Source organism: Puntigrus tetrazona, chromosome 3, assembly GCF_018831695.1.
Source record: "Puntigrus tetrazona isolate hp1 chromosome 3, ASM1883169v1, whole genome shotgun sequence".
Lineage (NCBI taxonomy): Eukaryota > Metazoa > Chordata > Actinopteri > Cypriniformes > Cyprinidae > Puntigrus > Puntigrus tetrazona.
In genome coordinates, this window is record NC_056701.1 from 20,136,725 (window position 1) to 20,164,497 (window position 27,773).

At 38.2% G+C, this 27,773-nt stretch overlaps 1 protein-coding gene, 1 long non-coding RNA gene and 1 pseudogene across 2 annotated transcripts; all 3 read left to right on the forward strand.

The window, feature by feature from the left end:
• Positions 1-5,135: 5,135 nt before the first annotated feature.
• On the forward strand, positions 5,136-11,382 carry LOC122341547 (annotated as a pseudogene).
• Positions 11,383-11,789: 407 nt separating this feature from the next.
• LOC122341342 (myosin phosphatase Rho-interacting protein-like) lies at positions 11,790-23,457 on the forward strand. Its single transcript, XM_043234692.1, is given in 22 exon segments — positions 11,790-12,285; positions 12,367-12,444; positions 12,552-12,617; positions 12,952-13,109; positions 13,707-13,791; positions 15,194-15,617; positions 16,382-16,481; positions 17,322-17,385; positions 17,388-17,537; positions 17,719-17,775; positions 17,860-17,928; positions 18,024-18,113; positions 18,192-18,301; positions 18,912-19,416; positions 19,522-20,053; positions 20,056-20,198; positions 20,231-21,919; positions 22,007-22,154; positions 22,553-22,658; positions 22,751-22,910; positions 22,993-23,100; positions 23,368-23,457. Coding segments are annotated over 22 exon segments (5,055 nt in total). The 5' UTR covers positions 11,790-12,162.
• Positions 23,458-23,711: 254 nt separating this feature from the next.
• LOC122341550 lies at positions 23,712-24,487 on the forward strand. The gene is made up of 3 exons (XR_006250469.1): positions 23,712-23,818; positions 23,916-23,989; positions 24,079-24,487. It is a non-coding gene; the product is annotated as an uncharacterized LOC122341550 (long non-coding RNA).
• The last annotated feature ends 3,286 nt before the right edge of the window (positions 24,488-27,773 follow it).

Below are 27,773 nucleotides of genomic sequence, written 5' to 3' on the forward strand. Positions count from 1 at the left end.
GTGTGTTGCTGCGTCAGAGCTGAGTGAGCCGACAGGCGGACTTTGTGAGGTGGAAAGTTGTCAAGGTGTCCGGTATCTATGATGATCTTGTGACGGGGAAAAGTAAACATCTCGTCTCTCTCGTGTCTCTTTGCCCTTGCATGCCCCTGAGTAGCTGTTTGGGCGGCGACAACTCTGCCAGTGCAATAATAAAAAGACAAAGGCGGACCCGAACCTGGTAGGAAAGTGAACAGATTTTTATTAATCCTCCAAATGCCCTTTTCTACGAAATTGCCAGTGACCTTCCCCTTTCGGCAGTTATTTGATTAGCCTGTGCTATTTTTTCTATGCCAGTCTCATTTTTGTTTATGAGACAGCGCGCTGACCAGCGCGCATGACTATATGCAGGTAGACAGTATAAACAGCGCATGACTGAAATATCTCTAAAACATCATTATTTCTCTCATTGTTTACATGCGTCTGATTAAAAAGGCCGCTTTTCATTTGTGTTTCAGAATAAGAAAGATAAAAAGAGACAATTTCACATAAAAACGTTAAGATAAAACAAAAGCGTTTTTGATGCTGCAACTAAAAAAGCTGACCGTTAATCTTTTTTAAAAAATATATCATATGATTTATGTTTCTGAAACTGTACAAATTATTAATTTATTTACTAATTGCTTGATATTTGGAAAATGTTTAGTACACAATCCATGTTTTTCTAAATAATTGCAGCGTTTTACAGGTCAACCTCAGCTGCTTTTACTGTGCTATACAAATATACATTTTGACCGGAAGTTTTAGAATTAAAAGCATACAATGTTTATATTTGTCCTATGAAATCTTTAGCAACATCACCAGCTTGGGTGCGAATCAGGCAGCTGACAGTATTTTAAAGGACATACCATTCCAACCAACCAGGGAATAGCCCTATAATACATTACACACCACCAATGCTTTGCACTCATTTGTTTCCAGCCTGTAAATAAACTGCCAAATACTAAGTAAAGTAAGATAAATCCTGGAGAGCCTGTATACTTCATATATTAAAGACCGAGACCAACGACTGCGTTAGAACTTGCCATGCAAAGTCTCCAAATGCAATAGGACATAACGTGTTAAGTTTCTTACGCGTTTTGTCGGTAGAGGATAACAACGAAATAGGAACTTCTAAGGTAATGCATCCGACTCCTATCCACACGGGCACGAATGTTAAGGACTGGCTTTTTGCAAGTCCTTAACAACTTTGCGATTCAGTTGAAAAGTAATCGCTTTGCAGCGTAACCTATGAGAAAACTTGCAGCAGTTCTTTTTGACTCTTACCTTGCAGTCCGTTTCAGGGGAGTTGCCCTGTAGTAGGTTTTTGGCTTAAACCGCTAATCTTCTACTGGCAACCTCTGTGTTATCGATTCGGCTAAAAGAAAATCCCGTCGTGCAATATTTGTACCCCGCTCTTGGGGATCGCCACGTTGGAGGCTCGGCTCTAATGTACAACTTTGGTAAAAGGCAAATGTAACGCCAGACCTGACGTTGTGTCAGGTGCTCTGTCATTGGAGAACAACTCGTGAACTTTTTACCTATGTTGTAACGTGCCCTCCCCCTTCTTGACAGCTCTTTGTGTCACATTACAGAACACGCGGGCTCCTTTTGGGGTCTGCATTCTCTTTAACATCAAAACAACGACGAACATAACAATATACCACCCGTGTGAACACCTACGGAGCTGCGAGTGCGTAGAGTTCATTGAAGTGATATTAAATCACGTCGGGTGCTGCTGTGAACAGTTAAATGAGGATCGTGCACGGTAACGCGCGAGCGCTAAGCTCCACCTCGCGCCACGCCTCTTGTTTATATTTTGAACGAGCACATTGTTGTTCGTATGCGTCGAGAGACTGTGGAAAGTCAGTGGGTGCGCATAGATACCACATCTGTTACACGAGCACAAGTTAAGTAGTTCTTGCATGAAGGCACGTTGACAGGCCTGCGTTACGTAACAAAACTTTTTTTTTGCCAAGTAGGCCTTCGCACTTTTTAACACGCGAGGCGCAATTGCCTTACCTAAATTTATAAAGTATCTTATTATCGCTATCGTTGTTCTTTACTGGACGCACTTATACAGATACGGGCATAATTCTGTATTATTTTGGGGTGCTACCCCATGCCTTGGATAAAACTGAAAGGCTGACAGCGCTGGAGATTTAAACTGAACCGAATCTTTTGAATCCTTCACTGACTCGTTCAGCCTTTTATGCAGGCACTGCTTTCCACTGGTTTGCGTTCATTCGCTTGTGACACAAACAAGCCCACTAGAAGGAGCTAACTTAGTTTGAAACTTGGTTAAGTTGTACGCGGTGTCATTATGTTTTTTCTTGCACCTTGTCGTTTAACAAAAGTGTAGGGAATCCTAGCTGATTGGTATGAGCAGAGGACGACGGCGCAAACAAAGATACAGGTTTGCAGTATTGTGATAAATGGACAGAGCTAGATTAATTGTAGTCCTTTACTGATTCCAATTTACGTGACAACAAGTTTGTAACCTAATCTATTAAGTATTGAAATCATTATTATTATTATTTTTTATAGGATTAATGCATTAAATATTACATTAAATGCTTTCCACGACGTTCCCAAATAACGTTGTTATTTTAGGTTTTAATGAAAAGTTGGTAATTAATTAAATAATAAAAAAATTCATTTTCAAATGACATCAATCAAAATACAACACTTAACCTACTAAAAAATGAAACCAACGTATGCAAGTGTAATATTTCTTCAAGTAAATATATTAGGTGAGGGATGTTTAGATGACATGCCTGCATAACATATAGGTAAGAAATGATGTGAATCTTTGCATTTTAATGTATTTAAAAAAGACAAAAGCCATTAAAAACTATAGTGGGTAAATAACACAGTGAGTGGTAATGAAAATAAAATGCATGTGTTCATTACTGGTTGATGCAATGTTCAATTTTTACAACTGAAAGGGTTTGTGTAAATTCATATTTACATAAGATTATTAACGAAAGATCATTTAAATTTGATTAAGAGAAACTAGAAAGAATGAATAAATTATGGATAATTTATTGCTTTTGTGTAATAATATGTAATCAACAACAACAACATTTTTTAAATTTAATTTAATTGCAAGTACTTATGTAATTCAGATTACCTGTAATCAGTTGCTACCCAGTTCTGAAAATAGAAATTGATGAAAGACTGTACTTTCCACGGGCTGAATGTATGAAAAAGGCCATAGAGTGTGACATCATATCCTGTTTGGTGTCCTAATAAATTTAGCACATTTTCGCGGTAGGTGGATATAAGCAAGTCGTATTGAGTGAATCATTTAATTATTTACTTAACCTGTTTACTAAATACAAATAAGTTGTCAAAAAATCTATTTAAAGACTGCATTGCTCAATTAATCGCTTTATAGATTGAAAATGCAGAATGGTGCTTTGACTGAGAGGAAATTCAGGCACAAAAGTGCCATGTGAAACTTAATTCACAGTTCCTGCTGGGATGAACAGCATTTGTGCTCTACTTGGCAAAGAATCCGAGGCAATAGATAGCATTCATATCAAAATGACACAGTCACTGTAAGTGAGAGGTTATGTAAGTGTGGGAGTGTATTTTTATTTACTTTGTGTATTTTGTGAAATTCTTCTATATACATTTTATACCTCTTATATACTAATGTATTCATATCTAATAATAGCTGCCATTTACAATTTTTTTTGCAGAAATTTTCCAAAAACTGAGCAAGCTACAGAGTTTTTATAAGAATAACAAATGCTTCATAACGATGAGATATGATTGTTTAAAAAATGAAAACAACAACAATGCATTACTAATACAATCTATGCATCAAAAGTGTTGCAGTAAGATAATATCAAGTCTAAATGTATTGGGTGCTGACAGCAAACACTGCATAAATTGACCTAGACTCAAGAAAGTACTTCAAATAGCTTCAGCACTGAGCTAACATCATTTCTTTACACCTGTGAGTGACAGGAACCGTGGAAGAGAGAGAAAAAAAGAAAAAGAAAGAGGGAGGGCATGAGAAGAATGACAGATCTAGACAAACAAGCTCAGCCTGAACACACTGCATTGAAGCAGTGACCGATGCACTGCTGAAGACTCTGTGGCTCTGTGAGTATTGCATTTATGTGTCTTTACGTATGAATACATACGTTTATGGATGTTTTACACTTTTATATTTTCTATAATCTAATTTGGGGTTCTCAAAGTTTCTTACAAAAACCTTATCTCTGTGAAGATCTGATGTGTTTATTGTCTCGCAGAGGAATGTAAGAGGAATGCAGTCATCAGAATGTAGTAACACACTTCCACCCATGTTTCTATGCACCTTCATATCCTGAAACTCAGGAGAGAGAGAGAGAGAGAGAGAGAGAGAGAAAGAGTCCAGGCTTTCTTCAAGTTAAACAGATCAACTTGTTTTTCTAGTTCTTGCATTTCTCTATTAGGTGTAAACAGAAGATGTGACAGAAGGAGGTGTGCGCATCTAACACCTGGTAAGACTTTTAAACTAGCCATTTATTTCTTTATACTAATGCCACGAAATTGACATATTAATTCTAGCAATTAAGAGAACAGGTGTATTATGATTTTACGGTCACGTGCAGATGCTGATTGCGATGCACTTTGGTAACAAATGCTTTACCCTGAAGGATTGGAAAGTATTCACTCGTCTATAGCAATGTTCAGTGCATTGTAATCTCATATCTAAGAGCTATATTTTGTGTCTTGTACCTATTCTTTGGCAATACAATGACAGCGTGGATTCAGACAAGTTCTTGAATAGATCTCTGCTAATAATAGCAGCTGTGCTAGAAATCCTGGTTATATGCTGCCACTCCTCCTAAACAACACAAGAGTGTTTAGTCAATGCAGTGATTTGGACGCGGTGATTGTGTTGGCTTCTTGGAAATTTTTACTTTCAGGAATGTAGTCAGGGTCCAAAGATCTGAGACCACATTGAAAAGCAGGAGTTCAAAATCTAATTTAAACCTTGAAATAAAAAGGATTTTAAAAAATGAAATTAGGAGTTATTATGACATGAAATGGAAAACAAATGTTTTAGATTCTACACTATGTTTAGGTCATTCATGACTGACATGTTCATGCTATTTTATAGACAGTAAGATGTACTGGCTTCAACTGAAGCATACAGTGCTCTACGGATCATCTCAAATCATGCTGAGGAACACGATCGCTCAATTTTGTACGAACCTTTTTTTTTTTGCAGTCTATTGTCTGTGTTATTTCTTTTATTTATTTCCAACCATTAGTGCATTTTGTAAACTGCTTGTCATACAAGGCTGTGGGGATACCGAAGACATCGTTTTATTTATTTATTTATTATTCATGGAATTTATTTTTTATAGCTGAAAAATACATACAAAAAATGTTTTTAAGAAGGGGAATGTAAATGATGAATTGTACATTTTAATGACTGTAATTATTGTTTTTTTTAATTTTAACATTAATAAATGTTAAAGAGATATTCAGAGACTGAATATGTGATCCTAAAGATCTGACAGACGTTTATTGGTTTCTGCTAGTCAGAGGCCAAAGCTGTGACTGAGCTAATGTGCAGTAATGTATTGGTTATGCATGGAATGTCAACCTTCTTTATCCCAGAGTCTTAAACAACGACGGAGTGAAACTCTCAAGCAATCCTGCCAAGACCAGATTTACAAAAAAGCCATTCATTGAGTTTGTTTGGCAAAAAAAGAAAAATCTGAACAGGCGTGTCTTAATTATAGGGAGTTGTGGCAGCCCAAGTCCTAAAGCTTGTTTTATTAAACCATTAAACCATATAAAGAGATTCTCTCAGGCTGCTTGGCATAGTCGTCTCGCCTTTTTTTGTCTGCCTGCCAGCTCAGTTGAATGAAATTCTGTCTTCAGTTTCTAATGTTTTCTCCCTAATAGTCCACTACCCAATAATGCTCAATGATAATCGCGTTGTGGTAGCATAATACTGTTTAACTGAAAGTAGAGTCCACGTAGAGTGGTGACCAAGCAACTGCAGATGTAATTGAAGTAGATATTGAATTTGTTCTCTTAAAGGCATTTAAATGGTTTTGTTGTAATTGTGACTCATCGGTGTACCAGGCTTGACATTGACTGTGTGTGTGCAGGTGACCAGGTAAACCTGTCCATCTGATGAATTTTATGAATGTTTTTGTCTCTTCCTTTTTCATCATTTCACTCTGTAAGATGGCTGCTCCCCCAGTTATCCCCAGGAGACAGTCTAAGTCTACAAAAGACACAACTGCTAACTCGCATCCCATAGGTATAAATGCATGTGTGTATTGTATGTGTTTATTTTCTGTTTGTCTGTTTAATGAAATTGATACGTAATGGCAGCACATGTTTTTGACTATTTATGTAAATCCACACAAACATACGCACACAATGTATTGGTATTGGTGGTTTACGGGATTCTCTATAGGCGTAATGTTTTGGGGTTTTTACTGTACAAACTGATAAAACAATGAAATTTAGTACGTTTTTTAAGCCTTTAGGCAGTGTCCTCATAAACCCCCTGTACTTTGTAATTATATATGTGTATATAATTATATATAAATAGAATATTTCATTGCTTTATATTTGCTTATCTTAGTAAATGGAGGAGACAGAGTGAAAACAGATTCACATCTGATGCATGCACAGAGAGAAGTTGTAAGTATAACTGTTTAGAAACTGCTTCTTGTATAGAATGCAGACGTGAAAAATTATAACTCAGTTTTGTAATGGCGGAGACCTGGGCTAGTTGTCACACTTGTGAATATTTCTGAAGGTTATTTATTTTTTGTTATAAAAGATATTAAAATTAGGGTGCTTAGACCTAATTTTTAAAATATTTTGTAGTTATTTTGAACATTACTGTTCAGAAAAGTTCACATTCACCTTTGCAAGTTGTCACTTTAAAACCTGCCATTAAACATATACTATACAATAATCAGCAAAACAACAAATATAAAAAGATAAAGCAATTCATAAAAATGTAAAAATTATTGTTAAAAATATGAAACTATTGTTTTATAATTAAGTGAAAAGACTAATGAAAGTGCCACTGCGTAGCACTGCATTTTTGTAACTGGACTTATTGCTTAAAAGCTTACTTTTTTTTATATCCCACTCTTGTAGGAGTTGGTGAATCACTGTTTTGCTGATGTGGAGCATTTTATGGCCCGTCTGCAGGAGACAGCAGAAGCTAAGAACATTGTAGAGCAACAGATCATTAAAAAAAACAGCAAGAAGGATGATAAGAAAAGCAAGAAGAAGAAAAAACAGTTTGGTGAGAGAGATGCCCCTGATGACCTCCACAAATCACAAGGCTACATAATCATAAATCTTAAACATCTATGTTTGTAGACGGCCCTCTCATCACGAACGGTGATCCCACCATCAGAACAAGAGTTTGTGGATGTTCTTCAGAAGATTAAATATTCTTTCTGTCTACTGGTAAGGTGACAAATTCAACAAATCTTTCTAAATCTTGCATTTTATTCTCTTTTTTTATCTTTATCTATTTCAGTTTTGTTTGGTAGTAGAGCAGAAATGAATAACGAGAACTATGCTTCACCAATGTGTATGTCTGTGTAATAGGATCGCCTGAAGACGAAAATCTCAGAACCAACCTCAGAACAACTCTTACACCATGTATTCATCCCATTGCAACTGGTAAGAGTATTACAAACCAAACACAGCAGACATATAGAGAAAAGCACCAATTCAAAATCTGTTAGAATATTAGAACATAGAACTGGCAACCTAGGCATAACTTTGTCTAACTTTAATTTAGAAGAGAACAGAGGCTACCGCAGAGTAAGGAAAGAATTTGTAGTCGCCATATGGTGTGTATGTTTCGTTGTATGTTCACCAGATGGTAAAGACCACAGGTGGTCCTGAGTTGGCAGCAACAGTGTCCAGCCCCGCTATGACCAGTGGAGCAATCTCCTACTACAGAAGAACCTTAATGAGCATGAGAAACCACTGTGGAAGTCACTCGGCCCAAACTGGACCATGCCATAGTCAGTAACAAAACTGTAGATTTTAAATTTGAGTGCAAAATATAGTATTAGAATAAATGACTTTGAGTTTGAACCTCACTTATAAATTAATAGTTCACCCAAAAATGCACATTCTGTCATTATTTACTTATATATACTTATTATAAACTTTCTTTCTTTTTCTTTGCAAAATACAAGAAGATAACAAGTTGCTCTTTTATGCTAGAGCAAAACAGGCACTATTTTTTTAAATCAGCACCCCAAAATGAATAAAATGCAAGTATTGGATTTAACTCAGCAAATATGACGCAGGGTGGTGTAGTATTATATTTCATGGAAAAGGAGTATTTTGCAAAGGTAAGGCTTTAACTAATAAAGATCGGTAAGTTGACTCCATTGTGTGTTTATCAGCTCTCAACTTAGCGAGACAGTGCCTCAATACACACCTGTCTTTCTGGATGGCTGGCAGCCAATGGCCACAGATCCTCACGGACAGCCCTTCGAGGACCCCATAGAGTCCCAGCACAGACATGAAGCCCTCATGCAGACTCAACAGGTATAAAACCTATCAAAACACTGATATAAACACAGCCACAATACAAACGCACCTTCAGTTCCTTCCCTTCTCGTTCCACAGGTCATTGATCAGGCGCGTCTAGCTGTATACCAGGAACACGACGGGTTAGTATTGACCAGTCAGCTGTGTGTCTTTGTGATGCCACTTTGCTTCATTGTGATTTTGGTTCAGGATGGAAGACTCCTGCCTCCTCACGAAGAAAGGCTGTACCGTTGCAGTTATGACTTTGTGGCGAGAAACAGTAGTGAACTCTCAGTATTACATGGAGAAACCCTGGAGGTATCTTGCAAAGGCACACGCTCAAGCGATCCTTCCCTGAAAATGCTATTTTGCCATAATAGGAATCAATTATATAATACCAATTGACAAACACTTTGTCATTTCCTTTTTGTCTTAGGTGTTAGAGTCATCAAAGAGATGGTGGAAATGTAAGAATGAATACGACCAAATTGGTTTCTGCTCACATAATATTCTCGAGCCAATCAATCACGCAGAAGTCGACTCTTCCAACGTAGTAATGCGCAACCAGTCTATGGTAAAGGCATCATGCACTCAGATGTGTAATCAGCAACAAACCCGCATGCTAATTCACAAACTAATTCCTATCATATTTTCATAGAAAGCTCCTATTCCTCCCCCGGGAGGAGGCAGAGCCTCGTGTGTTCTGCCCAATTCCACAGGCAAAAATGCTTTCCACCCTGATCCGCCCCACAGTATGCCACCAATTGGAGACGACGGAGATAAAGGTATTGTTTTTTTTACAACGTTATTGGTACATTAGTCACTTCTAACTATTTAATAAATGCCTTTTATTCAAAGTATGATTCCAAAGACAATGCTTCTGGAGTAAAAGTCAAAGGCTAAGTTTATGGAGGATGGTAACGCTATTATTAGTGTTGTATGCAGTCAAATACACGGCTTACTGTCCTTCTGGAAGTGACTTTGTGTTTTATTCATAAACATATGACAGATTTTTTGATGTGGAATACTTGCTTTTGATTGGTCTGTCAAGGTTTGCAAGGTTTACCAAACTGTATGTTTGATGCAATATCCCATATTATAACACTATGCTAGTTTAATGCATTCTGTGGATTATTTTTCTTCACTATTATAAACTATATTCTAAACTTTTTTTTTTTAATTATTCTTCATTATTTTGGCTTTATTTATTTAATTGAATAGTTTTATTAATATTTTAATTTAGCTTAATTTTTTTCTATTTTTATTCAATGAAATTTGCTATTGAGTTTTTGCCATTTTATCAGTTTCATATATAGCTTTAACTATTTTTTCATGTGTGATCCAGGGTCACATATATTATATCAGAGATATCATATATTGTAAATGTTAACATTTAAAATGCATATTTTATGTGATTTCTTACTGTAATATTTATATGTGTTAACAGTATTTTTGATGAATGATGAGCTCTTGCAACGACTGGCCAATGGTAAATCAGCATCGATACGCCCAGTGGTAATTAACAAAGCAAATGAGACCACCGCCCCGCTGGACTATCACTCCCCTCCAGCTGAGGTTCAGGGGTGGCTCAGTGCCAAAGGCTTCCATGATTAGTGAGTAAAATACACACATCCCAGTCTGGAGCTGAAACTGACGTAAGACCTCTGCTCATGTTGTAATCTCTATCTGTTTCTCAGCACTGTACAGAGTCTCGGTGTCCTAACGGGAGCCCAGCTCTTCTCTCTGAATAAGGATGAGCTGCGTGCCGTTTGTCCAGAAGAGGGAACCAGAGTCTACAGTCAGATCATGGTGCAGAAAGCACTGCTGGAGGTAAATCACACTCTCAGACACATTCTCGCAAAATACCTCTCATGCCTTCTCTTTTTCCCCTCCGGCAGTTTCAGTTGTCAGACCTTAGTTAATAGAAAAGGGCTCCTCTTTCAGTCAACTTCGACTGGGAATGTAACTGTGGACATTTATCGAAAAAAGTTCTCTCTCTGTCTTTAATTTTAGGTTTAAAAGAATATTGAAAGAAAATCTCTCCCTCTCTCTCTCTCTCTCTCTCTCTCTCTCTCTCTCTATATATATATATATATATATATATACTGTATATATATATATATATATATATATATATATATATATATATATATATATATATTATTATGCGTGTGTGTTTATATATACATAATATACACAGTACATGGACATTACATATTATGTGAACAAAATTAATTCCATTTATATATAATATAGACATTTTATATATATATATATATATATATATATATATATATATATATATATATATATACACACACACACACACATTATGAAGAACTTTAAGCAAAGCATTTTTAAATGCTGCATCAATGTGTCAAAACAGTATAAAAGTCATTTGTCAGAACACTTCGTTGACATATATTTGAACAACACAGGCGATTGGGATATTAGCAGAAATAAATGATCACTGACTTCTTGTCTGTTTTCTTATTGCTCTGTTTCAGGATAAGAGGAAGGCCACTGAGTTGGAGGCCATAATGAAGAAACAGAAGATGAAAGTTGATCTGAAAGCAGAGGGTGGAGAATTTTAACGGATATCACTTTCACTCACACATTCAGACAAGCATTTATGCTAAAGCTTTAACAGACAGGTGTGGCATGAATTAAGATCTATTTAACCATAATATTTGCTTGTTTTATGTCATTGCTAATAAATATGGATCATTACCACTCATCATTTGGAAATCAAACCTGTATATTCCTTTATGTATTCTATTTTAACTATAAATAAAATAAAATAAAATACTGCTTGTATTTATATTTTAATGGTATTGGGTTTTTTCTTAAATGTACCTCATAATGCAACTGTACACAACCTTTCTTTTGTTAGTTTGATGAACTGAAAGTGCTTTTGTCATCTTTTTAATTTATTGCCTGATTATACTATTTCAAGGCATTTTCAAAAAATGTTATCTGGACATGGACTTTCATCTTTGATGAAAGAATGTAGTGAGGTCATATGACAGCATACCACACTGTTAAAAAAAAACATAAAAGTAAAATAACATGTATTTCTACGGGGTTTAAAACTTTTAAATACCGAAAACCGATAAATTGCGAGTTTTTACGATTCTGTTTTACAAAAACAATTAAGGGTCCCTGAGCGAATCTGAATAAATCTTTCTGGTGAACGGATTCAAAAGAATCGAATCATTGGTATGAATCAACTCCCTATCGAGAAAGCACTAGTTAGCGGAACGGCTAGACTACGCCATTGAGAACCACGCTCGTTCAGGGCTTTGTTTCGACGTTTCTTTTCAGAAGAGCTGAACTCTCCGTAATATGTTAATATCGCGTTTAGATCCTTGTATCAGGCAGGTTTCCGTCTGACTCCACAAATCTCTAACAATAAGTGAAAGGACTGAAGGGACAGGAAGATATGAACGGCACGGACACCGTCGATAAATGAAGACATCGAGAAGCCACCTTACCGTTTTTTAAATAAATTAAACCACATTTATTCACTTGAAAATTAATTACTTAGCCATTTTACTTTACAAAAAGTAAATGTTGACACATTCACCATTCACCCCCAAAACGATGTTTTCTGCACGTGAGAATCGGTGTCATCGTTTTCAGGCCAACATCTTCAATAAAAGTAAATGTCAAAACTGCTTCAAACCCGTGGATTCACACATACTCAGCGAAGCAGATCTGATTCAGGTAAGGATATAATTTCTTAACTTTTAACTTTTTTTTTAAAGCCTTTTACTTTATTTATTTAGTAGATATCTTTCTCCGCAGACTAAGCCTGTCCAGGTGGGCTGGCTGCTCCTGGCCCCAGAGGACGCTGACTTCAGCAGTTGTGTCCCCAGAAAACGGGTGATGACCCTGGCATTTCCAGAGATTGTTTCCATCAGATACAGGCCGCTGATATGTAACTATGTTTTAACTGTAGCCTTGATCTTTCTTTGCCATCTCTGTTATAGAAATGGCAGAGGAGATATTTTGTGCTTTACGAGCATGGGCTTCTGAGATACTCTCTGGATAAGATGGTGAGCTTTTACCTGTTCTTCATGCAATATTTCCTAACCTTTTTGTCTTGTGTACCTAACAATCCCAAACTTAAGAATCCCCATTATTGACACTGGATCTAAAATGTGTTTATTTTGACTATTTTCAAACTGACTTCCACTTAGCATTATCATTCATGGAGTGTTTTGAAGACTAACTTCCAAGTTGGCCTACAATAATCTACTACTTCACCTTGGTGTCATTGACAAAAACCTAATAAGATTTTCCATTGACTATAGGATTCTCCATCAAAAATGTATGATTATTAAAATTTAATCCTCTCTGTGCAATGACATAGCAACTGTTTTCCTCTAGCCAAGTACATTGCCCCAAGGAAGTGTAAACATGTCCCAATGCTGTGAGGTTCTTGATGCTTCATCGCAAACTGGCTTCCAGAACTGCCTGAGGTTGTGCTTCACTGACAGAGACTACTACATCCGAACAGAGAGCACAGATGGCTTCAGCATCAGTAGGTAATGCACTCACTGACCTGTGGTGGGAACTTGGCCACGCGTTACACCTACTTTGGCACTAGACGTTTGTTTGTTTGTTTTTCATCCTAATCGATATGCGTTATAGTATACCATAATTGTGAAGTAATGGAACAGAAGAGGTCAAGTTGATTGAAGATCCAAAGTCTGAGCTCTGTTCACAAGTTCAGCTAAAATCTTCTCTTTCTCTCGGTCTTCAGTGTCATCCCTCTGTTTCTGCTTAAGTGTTATAAGTCACTAAATCTCAGCAAGGTTGATCTAATCCCTTAAGAGTGTAATAAAAGGTGTCAAGGAGTCTTGGATTAGTGTGTGTGTGTGAGTGTTTCTGTCGCTGTCTGTGTTGAGAACACCAGCTTGGATCTTTTTCTTTTGGGATTGTTCAGGGTTGTTATTTTATTGCTTGTAATATTCTGTTTCCTTGCAACTAGAGGTTTTTAGTCTTGAAGCGTGATGTCCAGAAAGCAGAAGTAAGAGAAATCCGAAAGCTTGTTTGAGTTTGCATATGCCTGCAATTTCCAGCCTGGGCCGTTTTTGGGGTCTGCCGTGTGTTTGAATTTTAAGGTTGTTTGTTTCATTTAGGTGGCAGGAAAATCTGATTGTTTACCCTAAGGCTGCGAAATCAAATCAGAAGAAGAAGGGGAAGGATCCAGCCCACCCACCGCAAGTGAGTCTTATTCATATTTAATGCTGTTTCATACAGTCTTGTTCTGTGACAGACAATTCCAGTATCCCATCTAATATCTCTGCAGCACATTTCCTTTAGCAAAATATGAATAAATAGAATATTTAATGTAGTATATTAAGTATAAGTATATTTATTTCATATACGGTATAATTCAAGTCTTTTATCATATTTACTAAATCACTATATCACTTAAGACTTACTGATTTGTAATTGTAACTTGTGTACAATGAATATTTAATATTAAGCCTAAAATGTGTTTTATTGTCACTATGAATGTCAGGCTTGTCTGATCTTTGTATAATAATAGTCTTTAAATGCAAGATTACCTAAAGTATATTTGCAATAGTTCCACTTAGCTTCAGCATTATTAAATATACTTGAGTATATTTTTAGCTACTACACAACTAACGTGCATGAAGTATATAATTAATTGTTCCAATATAGTAACTTAAAGTTTAGCAGCTTAGTATACCAAAATTACAAGAGCAGGGTGTTTTTGAACGCATGAATACACACATGCTAAATACTTTTAGCATATTTTTCTCCATGGACTCCTCTGGATTTTTTCCTCTGCGTTTTATAGCAGAATTATATTTTAGCACAGTTCTAGAATCAAAAGATTTGTCTAATCTCCAGGTTGCACATTTTTGCTCTTCTGCTTTGTCAGTATTTCATTTGTGATCAGCAAGTTTTAAATGCACTAAACGCATAGCAGGATTTATATGTTTCAGCGTTAAATGGATTAGATGTCCAGATCTATAGATCACAATATTGCAGAGCATTATATTACCATCTTGTTAAAAAATAGTAGACTTAAATAAGCGTAGAAAGGCTAGAAAGAATAATGCTCTTAGAGTACTGCTCCTTTAAATGTGCTCCTCCTCCACCCCTATTCTTTACTTTAATTACATTTCTAAGTGCTGTGCCCATCTTTCTGTCCGGTTGATTTACTAATCCCTCCCTTCTGCATATTCTTTCTGCTGACAACAGAGCAAATTGATCTAGTGTGTGAAAGTGCCATTGCACTGTGCTGCAACAATTAACATCATGTACATGAAATGCTGTGTTCCTGTATTTTGTGTGTTTGTTTTTGTTTTTGTGTATTTTGAAGCGTTGGTCAGATAGGAGTTTAATAGAATTAACTTAAGCGATCTGGACAGGATTATGGAGCATTCCCCCCCGGGGAGGGTGAAGAGTTTGCGAAGTGGGAGCAGAGTGCAAAAGACATGCGTGCTTGTTTGTCAGGCAGGTTGTATATAGAAAGAGAGGCTTTTCCTATACCACCCGTGCCAATTGGATTTCGTTGGCCGAGCGCTTGTGTGCAGCCTGTCAATCTCTGATTTACTCACCTATATTCTCGGCCTCTCTCTTTCTCTCTTAGCAGACAACAGAAAACCAAACCTCCAGCAACAGCAGCAGCGGTAGCGGTGGCCCTGCTAAAAGAAGCAGCACTTCTGGAAATAGTTCCACCAGCGTTGTTAAAAGACAAGGCAGCATCGGTTCTAGTAGTTACAGCAGCGCCAAAGTGTCTGTCAGCGACAATGCTGGCACTAGTACCAGCGGTGCCACTAAAGGCAGAAGTGTCACCAATAGTATTAAAGGGGCCACCAAAAATGACAGAAGAGGTAGCGTGGTGAACCCGGTGGAGGAGGTCTTGATGCTGTCCTCAGGGAAGAAGCTGGAGGAGGAGCCACTCGGTGGTGAAGTCGGGGTTCCCTCCAGCAATGCTTCATCACTCGATATCAAGCTTGAGTCCTCTCCCTCTTCATCGCTCAGTCAGTCCTCGGGCTGCTCTGACACAGACGGTATGACCTCAGACTGGCCTTTGTGTGTGGACTTGTGACTTGAACTGGATGAATTTGTTTATGGTTGTAGTAGTTACTGATTTGTCAGCTTAGGAAATAAAGGTAGGTAGCAGGCTAAGAATATTGATAATTCTTCTAGTAAAGAATTCTGAATAGTTTGCATGAAAAGTCAATTCGGTCATCATTCTCAACCTGTGAAGCATGTGATCAGTGATATTTTGAACAGAACTGTGTCAATTAGCTTTACAAAATCAGCTCAAATTATTATTTTATAAATTTGACATCTGATGACTTCTGTTTGAAGGGCAACAAGGGAAGATTTCAATCTGTTTCTCATCCAAAGCTTAATTCATGCAGATCTTTATGTGGCTTTTATAATACTTTTATGTTATTTATAAAACCTTATTTATTTACTAGAGGTTTCATAGACCTTAGACAGAGTAACGGAATATAAAAATTTGGGCGATAATGAAAATTAAATTAAGAGAGATAAGGTGTAGTTGTTAAATGCTCAATTTTTCAGAAATGGATTTTCTAAACAATTTTGAATGTTGTGTAATTAAAAAATTCAGTATGGCATATGCTATTCCATGGAAGAAAGTCATAAGAGGTAAAGAGTAAATGATGACAGAACTTAATTTGTGTGTGAAATTTGTGATATTCGGCACATTGCACTTTTTACTAGGTACGACAAATATATATTACGGTTTAAGTCACCCCACCCCAGGTTCAGCCCATTACTTTGATTTTATTTGCTCTTTCAGGTACTAAGAATCGATTGGGCACTGAAAGCGGCTATTCATCTCTGGAGAAGACAAGTTCAAGTCCAAGAGTTGTGGATGCAGAGACACACACTGATACCAGGTGTGACTGTGATTCTGTTTCTTCACCTGCTTCACATCTGTGTATGTTTCCTACCTCAGTGTCTCCTAGCCCCTCCCCCCTTCCTCCACCAACCAATCACAATTCACAGGGGGCATGTAGGGATGGTGCTACAGATAGAGGTTTCTCCTGGGAGAGAAGTTTGGAGCCCAATGGGAAGAGGCAATCACACACATCCATAACAAACACAATCAATCATGAATCTCCCAGCACAAGAAGAAAAGTGCACCGGCTGTTTGGAAATCGGTACAGGTAAGAAAGGTTCATTGTGCTCCTGATTCGCTCATTACATTGGTTTTTGTGTGTTATGTTTGTGGCTCCCTCTAGTGTTCATTATGGTTTTGCCATTTTTTCAAAAGCATGTCAAAAGCACTCTTCTCTGCTTTTCTTTCAGGAGACTTCATCCCATCTCCATCAGTCAAATCAAACTCGGCTGCTTGCATTCCCATTTCCCATTTTTTTCATCCAAATATATTTGTGTTATGTTTGTTAAAGTTATAATGTTATATAATGCTTAGCAGCACTGCATTGATGTACCTCAAACCAATTTCTGCAGTTTGTTCAAACAGTTTGTAGATTGACAGTTTTAGGTGTCTTGTGTATTTTCTGTATATGTGTCAACATTGATGAAACCAGTATAATGTGTGCGTGCTGAATTCCAAATGGCTTGTATTGCTTATTAACCTCTGTGTCTGTCTTAGAATTTCCTCTCTCTGTTTACCATGTTTACATTCAGAACTTTTTTTTAGATTCTATAGAGCTCAAAGTTAAATATAAAACTGTCTTATATATTTGCATACTTGTATATTTGCATACTTCTAGCAGACCTCAGGAAGCTGTTCAACAAGAGGGTTCATTTCTAGATGCCAAGGTTTCCCCTCAACCCCTACATCCTCTACTGAACAAGAAGACCATAAGACAACTGTTACTTCTCAGGCTTCCTTCACTAATGATATTCCTGATCACTCACAACATTTGATATCATGTAGTCTCCGCTCAAAATCGCTGGAGCGCAGACCGCTTGACTCCACGGCCACAGTAAGTGCAGTATATCCAATACAAATAAGAATGATTTTAATGTGTATCTTTATGGCTGTAAATTGATTTATACATTTTAAATCCAATAATTAGATGTTGCAACAAATTTATCAAATTAATCATAGTTGTCACTTGATCATTAGTATCACATATGTCATTGTTAATGTTCTTTTCCTTTCAGCCTGACCTCCTTAATTTCAAAAAGGGATGGATGTCTAGACTGGGAGAGGATGGAAAGGTGATTTTGAGATTGGAGTGCATGGTCTGTCTACTTGTTCATGATTCTTTCTGTGTGAAGTGGTCTGATGTTCTCTGTCTCTAGTGGCGGAAACACTGGTTTGTTCTTACAGACCAGACTTTGAGATTCTATCGTGACTCTGCAGCAGAAGAGGTAAAGTGATTCGTGATATTCGCCCTATAAAGAATCATCATAAAAATTGATTTGCCATTTTCAGTTAAGAGGTCTTTCTGTGTTTTGTGTTTTAGGCAGCTGATGTGGATGGTGAGATCAACTTGTCTACTTGCTACGATGTTACAGATTTCCCTGTGCAAAGGAACTATGGCTTTCAGATTCATGTGAGTCTATATTGGAAAAATTCTAAGCTTATGTATTTGTCTGTTGCATTACCTTTATTCATCACTCTTTTTGTACAGACAAAGGATGGAGTGTTCACCCTTTGTGCAATGACTTATGGGATACGGCGCAACTGGGTCCAGGCAGTAATGAAAAACATTCGTCCCGCCGTTGCCCCAGATGTCACGTGGTACAAGATCAAAACTAGCTGCCATTCCCAGAAATATTTAACCACTACACATACATTGATATTAAAGTGTAAAGGCTCGTTCACACCCAGTACAATAACTATAAATGCAACGATAAGTAATTCTAAAAATCGTTTCAATATTAAAGAATAGAGTCCACACCACAGCTATAATGGCACAGAAAAACGATATCGCTGGAATCACTTTCAGAACAATTTTATTCCAGCTGATGAATGATACAAACATTTGATACTCAATCAGAATCTGTTCCTGATCCTCCTGATGTAAGGAGACTTATAAATTACTGCAGTAGACGAGTGTGCGCTTCGAATAAACAGACGATAAAGTTTGTGTGGACACTAATATTGTTATCTTTATAGTTATCGTTGTTGTTGTGAACGGTGCTTAATACAGTTATTGCTGTAATTTTCTCTGTTAGTGGGTTGATTCTTCTGCTTTTTTATCTTTCTCTTTGCTATACAAGGAAAAATCCTGTTATAAAACCCAGGTTTGAATGTGTTTTCATGACAAGAGTTTTTGTTTTTTTATGTAAAACACAACTACAGTCTCAGAGATAACTTAATCATAACCACTTCTTTTCTTTTCCCTTAGTTCAATTCCTCAGAAGGTGCCAATGACTAGTACACATGCTCGTACAAGCTCCTGCCAATGCAAAACAGTTTCACAGGAGTCCGAGCAAAGGAGTCGCATCCGTGAGCGCCGTAGAGAGGGGCGCTACAAAACCTTTGATTGGGCAGAATTGAGTTGTAAACATCACAAGGAGGAGTTGTCAAATGATCCATCTGGAAGGCAGTGGAACCATAACGGCGAGCGCTCACTGCCTCCTGCACCTGCATCATCCCCTGAAGAGCAGATCTCACGTTCAGCCCCTGAGGCAACGAATGAGTATCTTCAGAAAAAAAGAGTCTCACAGAGGCAAAGCCTAAACATCATGTCAGCTGATATACCATCAAACTTATCACTTATTGCAATGCCCAGTCGCACCTCCCCAGAATCAATCAGCCCAGACAGCTTAGAGGTTGATGCAGGAACCATATATGTGCCCTGTGATGGTCATGGTGAACTACTGGAAGCTAAACCCAAACAAGAAAACCAGGTAGCATAACAAGCAAATATGGTTGTGGTGTTCCAATCTATATTACTTTCACTGTTTACATATAATTTGTCATTGTAGTAAACAAAGTCTCGCAATTCATTACAGGTTGATCGCTCCACATCTCCATTGCCAGTCTCCTTCTCTTCAACTTCAGCGCAGACTGAATGGCAGTGGGATGTGGAGCTTCAGAGCCTGCGTAGAGAACTGAAGGCTGAGCACGAGAGGAATCAGACTGAAGAAAAGGAGTTAAGACTCAGTGAGGCCAGACTCCAAGCTGAGCTTAGTGACAGCAAGGAATGTCTTCAGAGGACAGAGTTAAAGATTCAAGATGCAGAAACTCTTCTGAAGGAGCGTGAGGAGGTGCTGGAGAGTCTGCGTGGGCAGTTGGAAGAGGTAACGGGTCGCCTTAAAGCAACCGAAGAGGCACAAGCCTTGAAAGAGGTCAGGCTACAGAGGCACCTGCGCCTCCTTCAAGAGAGCCAGGAACGAGAAAGGAGGAGCTTCAGTGACAGCCTCGACCAATCAGAACAGCGTTCGAAGGAACTAGAGGAGCGTCTCAGGCAGAAAGAGGCTGAACTGCAGAAAAGGCCAACAGGGGACATTACTGATGAACTTCTGCGAAGGTGCCAGGAGCTACAAACCAGCTGGAAGAGTCAGACAGTGAGGTTTGTCGTCTGCAGGCACGCCTCCAAACTGAAGAGACTCTTTATTATGATATGGAGCATGATTATGAAAGAGCTTGTGAGGAGCTACAGACCCTGCGGGGTGCTCTGCTGGACTGCGAGAGGGTAGCGAGGAGCGCCAAACCCAGCTGGTGCAACAACAGAAAGAGATAGACAGGAAGGAACAAGAACTACAGGAAGTGCTTCTTAAGATGGCCATCTTGGGCAGTAGTTTAGAGGAGACCGAGCAAAGGCTCAAGCAAGCTCAATCTTCTGAAGCTAATGTTTTCTGTGAGGCATTGATTGAGCCACAACAGTGCAGACAGAAATGGCAGAGTGATTTGGAAATGCAACCCACTACTCAGGTAGACGAGTCCCATAGAGTGATCTCTGTAATCCAGGCGCTAGAGAGCAAGTTGTGTGACACAGAAGAGCGACTTCGGGAGCTTACCATGCATCTTCAGCAGCAGCAGCAGCAACAGCTCAACACTGGACCGCATGGACTCAGTGATTCTTGGTGCTCGCGCAGTTCCCTCCATAATCCGGAGGGTCGGCTCTCTGTGGATTCTCTGCCAAGTTTTACTGAAGCTTTAGACAGAGCCTCAGACAAAGTTAAAGCTCCCCTTTATGATGATGGAAAGCCTGGAAGGCAGAGTTTGGTTGGCGAAAGTTCAGGAAGAAATCAGTCTTTAGAGATGGCCTGCAGTGTTTTGTCACTGGAGGCACTGATTATCCAACGGATTGCCTCTGCACTTGAGCATCCCAGCTCAAATTTGCTTAATAAGTTGTCAGAAGTGCATGTCCAGGTGCTTAGGATGGCTCAAGGAGGAAGTCATAATGGGTCTTTGGATCCTAGTTACTCACAGGTCTTCTTGGACCCTCTTGAGGAAGATCTGGTAGACAGTACGCTAAGTGAAAGTGCAATCCATAGGCTGTGTGTAAGATCGGAGACGACATACCTCATACATATTCTCTGTACTCATCCCTCACAGGAGCAAAAGGGATCTGAGCTTTTTTATGTCTTGCCTTGGCCAGAGAGTTCCTCATCTGGAACCAAAATGGAAAACAGTTCGAAGCAGGGGGACAGACTTGCTGACATTAGTCCGCCAGAGCTTGCACCATACAGTGAACAAATGGACGATGAAATGGCGACCGATCTTCTTCTAGAGGGCTCTGAGGTACAGCTTGCTTGCAGAAAGAGTCTGGTGGCAGAGCTACGTGCTCAGGCCCATTCACTGCAGAATCTCTCAACACAGCTACAGTCCACTGTTAGAGAAACCGATCTTCCTGGTGAACTACCCTCAGCCATCCTGAGGGCTGCAATTTGTCAGGCCACTTTGGCATACATGGCCTGTCGTCTTCGTTCTGCCCTGCAGCAGGAGATGAGTGCCCTACGCAAGCAGAGAGAGCAGGCTGAGTGTGAGTGTCGTGCCGTGTGTCGTAGCATGGAGACTCTTTTCCAGGAACAGACAGAGCGCTATGAAGAGAAGCTGCGCGAGGAGCGTGTTGTTGTGGAAAAGGCAGAGCAGGAGCGTGTTTCGGCAGAGACTAATGCTCAACTGAGGACGGAAGAAGCCAAAAAATTGCAGTTGGAGTTTGAGGAGAAGCTCCAAGAGCTCCAGAAAATCCATGAAGAGGAGATGAGCCGTCTTCATGAATATTACATTGAAACCTTGTCAAGGCCAAATGCTGCAACTCTCTCAGAACTAGAGGAGAATGAAGAGAAGGTGACTGCTCTGCAAGACCGAATCAGAGAGCTTGAGACTGAGGTGACTTGTTTGAAGACGGATCTTAGTAACCAGGATGTCAAAGCCTTCAAGCTTGACCTGGAAACCATCAAGGTATGCGCAAGCCTTCTTGTTACAGCACAAGGTTAACATGTAATTATACACAAAGATGAAGGTGCGCCTTGTCTTTGTGTGTCTTAGGCCACGTATGAGCATGGTTTCAGCATTATGGAAGATAGCCACCAGCGAGTGATTGAGGAGATGCAGAGGCAGCATCAGAAAGAGGTGGAGAGACTGACAGAGGAACGAGAAAGAGTACTGCAGGAGGAGACGAATGCCACCATTGCAGGTGCTTCTCTCAACAAAAGCTCCCATTCACAAGACCATGAAAATACTTTTCACTGTAAACCTTTAAAACGTACACTCATCTTTTGCAATGCAATGAAAATGAATTGGAAACAGTGAGAGTTGTGGTTGAGACATTTTGCTTAGTAACTAATGAGTTCCTTGTAAGAAGTCAAATTGATTTGTAAGTCACGAGGTTCAGAAATTGATGACAGTTTTTATTTTTGTACCTTTAAGCACAAATTTGTCCCTACTCTCATGTATTTAACTATGGATAAAAGCATCTGATAAATGTAAATTTGTCCTCTGCATGCTTACACGTACAACTAATGATCTAGCATCTGATTCTTGGTCTTGACAGTTCTGTCTAACTATCTTTTAATGTTATTTGTTGTTTTTCAGCTATTGAGGCTATGAGGAAAGCTCATAAAGAGGAAATGGATAAGACACAGAAAGCCCTGCAAAATGGAGCCAATGTGGACATCCGCCAGCTTCATGCACAATACAAGTGCGTGTGATGTATCTGTCTGCCACAACATCAAAATCTATTTATTGCAGAACTATATATGAACTATATGCCTCTTTGTGCATTATCTGCAGTGAGGAGCTGGAAACTTTGCACAGGGAGCTGGAAGTGTTGTCAGAGCAGTATTCTCAGAAATGCCTGGAAAATACTAATTTGAATCGGACTATAGAAACAGAAAGGGAATCATTGAGTACAACGCAGAGAGAGAACCAGGAGCTTCACATTCACAACCAGGTACATGCACAAGCACACAGAAAATTGTGCACATTCACACAGCCTTTGCTTATCTTGCATATGTATCACCTATTTTTCTAAGGAATTAAATGAGTTTTTGGCATCTGAATTGTCCCTGATGCATTCACGCATGAATGGGGAGGTGAAACATTCACAATCTTCTCAGGAGAAAGACGTGTATCAGCTGGAGGTAAGACTTGACACCCTTTCATATGGCGAAGAGCCCAAATTTGACTTGTACTACTAAAATTAGCAGGGGATGGTTGACTGAACGCAGATTAAAGTTATCTGCACTCTCGGTTGAGCACATTTAATCGGCTTCCACAAAAGAAGCCTTCGTTCGTGGGTTTTATTACTACTCAGATGAGATTATGTCAGAGCATATTCCATCAAAGATGCTATAAAGTATACATGTGTAAAAACAGATGTGCTCTGTCTCATTCTTTTGATGCTATAGGTAAATCTCAGAGTAAAGGAATCGGAGATTAAGTGTCTAAAACAGGAGATCAACTCACTTAAACTGGAACTGCAGGCGGAAATATGGTAAGGCCTTCTTCAGTTAAAAAATTAATTAATAATAGTTTTAGTTAGCATTTATATACTCAGGATGAGAATATTGAGTAAATAAGTCAATAAATAGAAAAGAAATGCAATAATCGTTAAACTTTTGTTTGTTGTATTGTTTTAATCACAAATGTTAACCATAAAAGATTCCAAAGAATTTACTTCCACTTCAAAGTAAAATTTTAATCACTAGTCTTTCCCTATTTCTATATTAAATGTTTTTTTTTTTTTTTTTTAGTATTTTAAAGAACTAAACTCTGAGCTGGTTGCTTCAGAAGTCAAAACTCAAAGTGACTTAAATAAACTAAGGATGGCGCCAGCAAGACAACACAGTTTAAAATACGGTAAGCAAATCTACAAGAACAGACATATTCCTGTGAAGGCAAAGGGACTAAGTGCATAAGCATGCACTTATTCACAATTTGTAAATGCCTGTTGCAGATCTGATGAAATCCAGGAGCAACCCAGACTTCCCAAAGGACCATGCTACTCTTACGCAGACCGTCAGATCCAAGGTGGGGTCGTCTGTGCCATTTAAATAAAACAAAATACTGATGTACCCAAAAATGTAAAGCTTTCTCACCATCTCTCATTTTATTCTCAGAGTCTTAAAGATGGACTCACAGTTCAGGAGAGGATGAAGCTTTTTGAATTAACCAGCACGCAAAAGATTTGACTCTGTGTGTGTGCGTCTGTGTGATAGAGAGAGAGAAAGATAAGCATTTTAAAGTATTACGTGGGTTAAATTATTTAATTGTATATCTTTATAACACAATGAATTCTAACTATACCTTTAGTCACTGGTGTGTGTGTGTGTGACCGAGAGAGAGCGAGCCTATGTCAGTCATTTTAATTGTTTGTTATTGCTTTAGATGGTAGAATTAATTTTTGATATGACGTTGTCTCTCTAAATCTTAAACTGTCTTTGTTTATATTTACATGTTTATGCCCGAATGAGCATCCATTCAATTTGCTTCATCTCTAATTATGAATAAAGTCAAGCTTTTCCAATCTTTACCTTTTTGTTAGTGTACATTTTCAACCCATATGTACAGTTTTGAAATACTGCATACTGGATTAGCAATTATATTGTTATTATTCTCTTGTCAGAAATATACAGAATTCTAATTATAATAATCTTTTTTTGAAGTTATTCCTATAAGATTCCAATCTAGGACCTATGTGTATAAAGGCTTTTGATCTTGTTCATTTTGTTTGCAGCAGCTTGGTTCCTGAGTCAATGTACATAAAAGAAACAATTTAAATAGAATACCAATGAATTCCATTTCAATTTCCAACTATTTTCATATTGGAATCCTTTTTTTGATGAGGCAGATTATTTTCCATTTTTAATGTATAAATAGTGTAAAAGACACTCTGTAATTTTACCAAGCTTTTTCTGACTCCTTTTTTTTTTTTTTTTTTTACAGCACATATAAAAGCTAATTTATTTAGTATTTAAAAGTCTTCGCGTTTGCGAACTAAAATGAACTTTTTGTGACTATAAATGTCTCTAGTGCCTTTTTAACCACTAGGTGTCGCGCTTCGTCTGGAGAGCAGTCGGCCCGTCTCGGCACAAAGTTGCCGGTACAAAAAGTCTTCACCTGCTGCTTTTCTGCTTAATGTTAAAAAGAGATGCAGCTATTTATTTTTTTCTGAAGTTTTATCTTAGATTTTAGGAGTCCTGTTTGAGCCGTGTGTTTAATACGTTTCATTATATGCTGCCGAGTCTGCAAAAGCGTCGAAAGCATTTAGACAAAAAAACCAATTAACCGATAGCATCTGAACATGAGGGCGGCTAGCTCTGTCTCCCCTCATTTAATACGGACCCGTATCGTTTCACATCGTTAATGAATCTAGAAATGTTTTGCTAGCTTATACGTCTCAGTAAAGCTGTTTTTGTTTTTTTTTTGTGTGTGTCATGTCTGGGGTCTGTGTGTAAGCTACAGAGACTGAGAGGGAGCTCGGCAGGTGTGCGCTTGCTAATTAAATTTCTGACGGCTTCTTTGTCTGTAATTACTTATGAATTATGCATGTTGCTTTGAATCGATGATCTCTTCATTATGTTAAATTTTCAAAACACTGATTAATTTTAAAAAATGACAAGGCCTTAATCTCTCTCTCTCTCTCTCTCTCTCTCTCTCTCTCTCTCTCTCTCTCTCTCTCTCTCTCTCTCTCTCTCTCTCTCTCTCTCTCTCTCTCTCTCTCTCTCTCTCTCTCTCTCTCTACGAGTGTCCATCCTATTCAGCTCGTTTCAGAGCATTTGCGTTACCTTGGAAACGTATTTACATATGCAGCTCTCAGCTCCCTCACCTGAACCATGTTTACATCGTTTTACAAGAAGGGTAAGAGAAGTCCTGTTCTTATAACAGGTAAATTGATATTTTGAAAAAACATAAGCACTGACTTACTTAAAAGCATAAATGTGTGGCCTCGGGTCGTCCCACGAGGCCATGTTAGGGATTCACTGCTTAACTTTGACGTTCTGTGCAGTTTGTTTGAGTAACTTTTATTATACGTCAGCTCTTTTTAGTCTGGCCAGAGGTTAGTGCAATGAAAAAGAGAGGTTCTTCTCAGCACAGAGAAGGCAGCGTTGTTGTACAAGTTAATCAGTGAAACATTTTCTTCTGTTTGGCCTTTAGAAAACCTATGTATGCTTATTACAAATATACCTACTTTAAACTGTAGACAATGAATATATAATGCAATAGTGGGTTGGTTATGTAATATCGCAGAGCATATAAATAAGTACACCAAAATATCTTCAGCAGCCAGCAGCACCTATGAGAAAACCTGTTTAATAAACATGCTATCATTGGTTTTCACTAGGGAACCAAAGCACGACTCGAATGATTTCTATTACAAAGTTCTATTACAATAATCTAAATGCCAATAAAGAAAATGTAATTTAAAAAGTTTTATTACTTTTATTATATACTTTTTGTTCTTGAAGCTTAATTTGTATGTTGACAATCCAAGTTTGTTAATAAACATATGTATTTTATTTTATCATATTTAGAGCAAAATGTACCAGTGGAAATATTACAGCCTAGTCTATATGAGGTCTCTATTATGAAAGGAAAAATAAGCATGTGTTTTGGGTTTGTGCAAATCAAAGGGGGAGGGTCATCAGTAGCACGTCAGTAAACATCACACAACACGTGTATACACATACACACAGTACAGGAATCACATAATTTAATACTTCATAACTTAAGACTTCATGCAGTTGAAGGTGAGATTTGATACAGGCCAATGGTTGTAAATGCACCCGTTTTCCAAGAACTCAATGGTGTGTGTGTGTGTGTATATACACACACACACACACACACACGGTTGAATACTTTTTGTAAACCCCCTAATTGTGTGGTTCTGATCGATTAAGGTGCGCTTCTTGAATCTAGTACAGTTTCATGGTGCGCTGTTTTCTGTGTTGTGCAGGTTGCTCGTTTTGTCTTTCCGAAAGTCTTGGGCCCAGTATCAGTATTTGAGACATTAAATAGATTAAAACCAGTAATGTCAAACTGTGAGTACTCGGATAATTAATTTTTCAGTCCCTACATTGTTGCCACTTCCATGGATTATGTAAGGAGCGCTTGAGTAGATGTGTAAATACCGAACCCGCTGTTCCATGTTCCCCTCCCGGTTTTATGTTATATTTGGCATTAATTACCAGCCTTCTCAGAAGGCAAATGTGCATGATCTCTTTGACCTTTGTATGTGACAAGTATTCTCAAAGCTTTTAGGCTTGAACCTATAGGGCACGCATGCTTCTGGTTCCCATAGTTATAATGTACTAAAAGAGAGATGGCAATTAGAGACATACCCTTGGGAGGAAGACAAAGCACAGACATGGACCGGCGATACTGGGGCATGTGGACTTCCTCTCCCTTCCACTGGCCATAAGAGTATGTGGCCTATATACAGTAGGATGTTCCCTTAATTAATTCTTAATCTTTTTAATTGCAATCCGTAATTCCCAATGTTGTTTAAAGATCACTTGTTGATTGTCAATTGGCATTTGCTTTATACTGAATGGATTTTTGAAGTTCGAGTGTTGGCTTAACAATATGATTCAGTTGCATTTATGGTCAATTAATGAAACATTTTTCCACAAAATATGTGTGTAAGGTGCACGGTTGTTGTGGAACACCAGACACACAAATCTATAGATAGGCCTATATGTCCAGTAATTATAGATAGACTGTTTCCGTGGTTACGTTTGTCACCATGGTTATGTATTATGATTCTCTTCCGATGACAGACAGCAGGATACCTGTAGCTGAATAGCAAGATTTG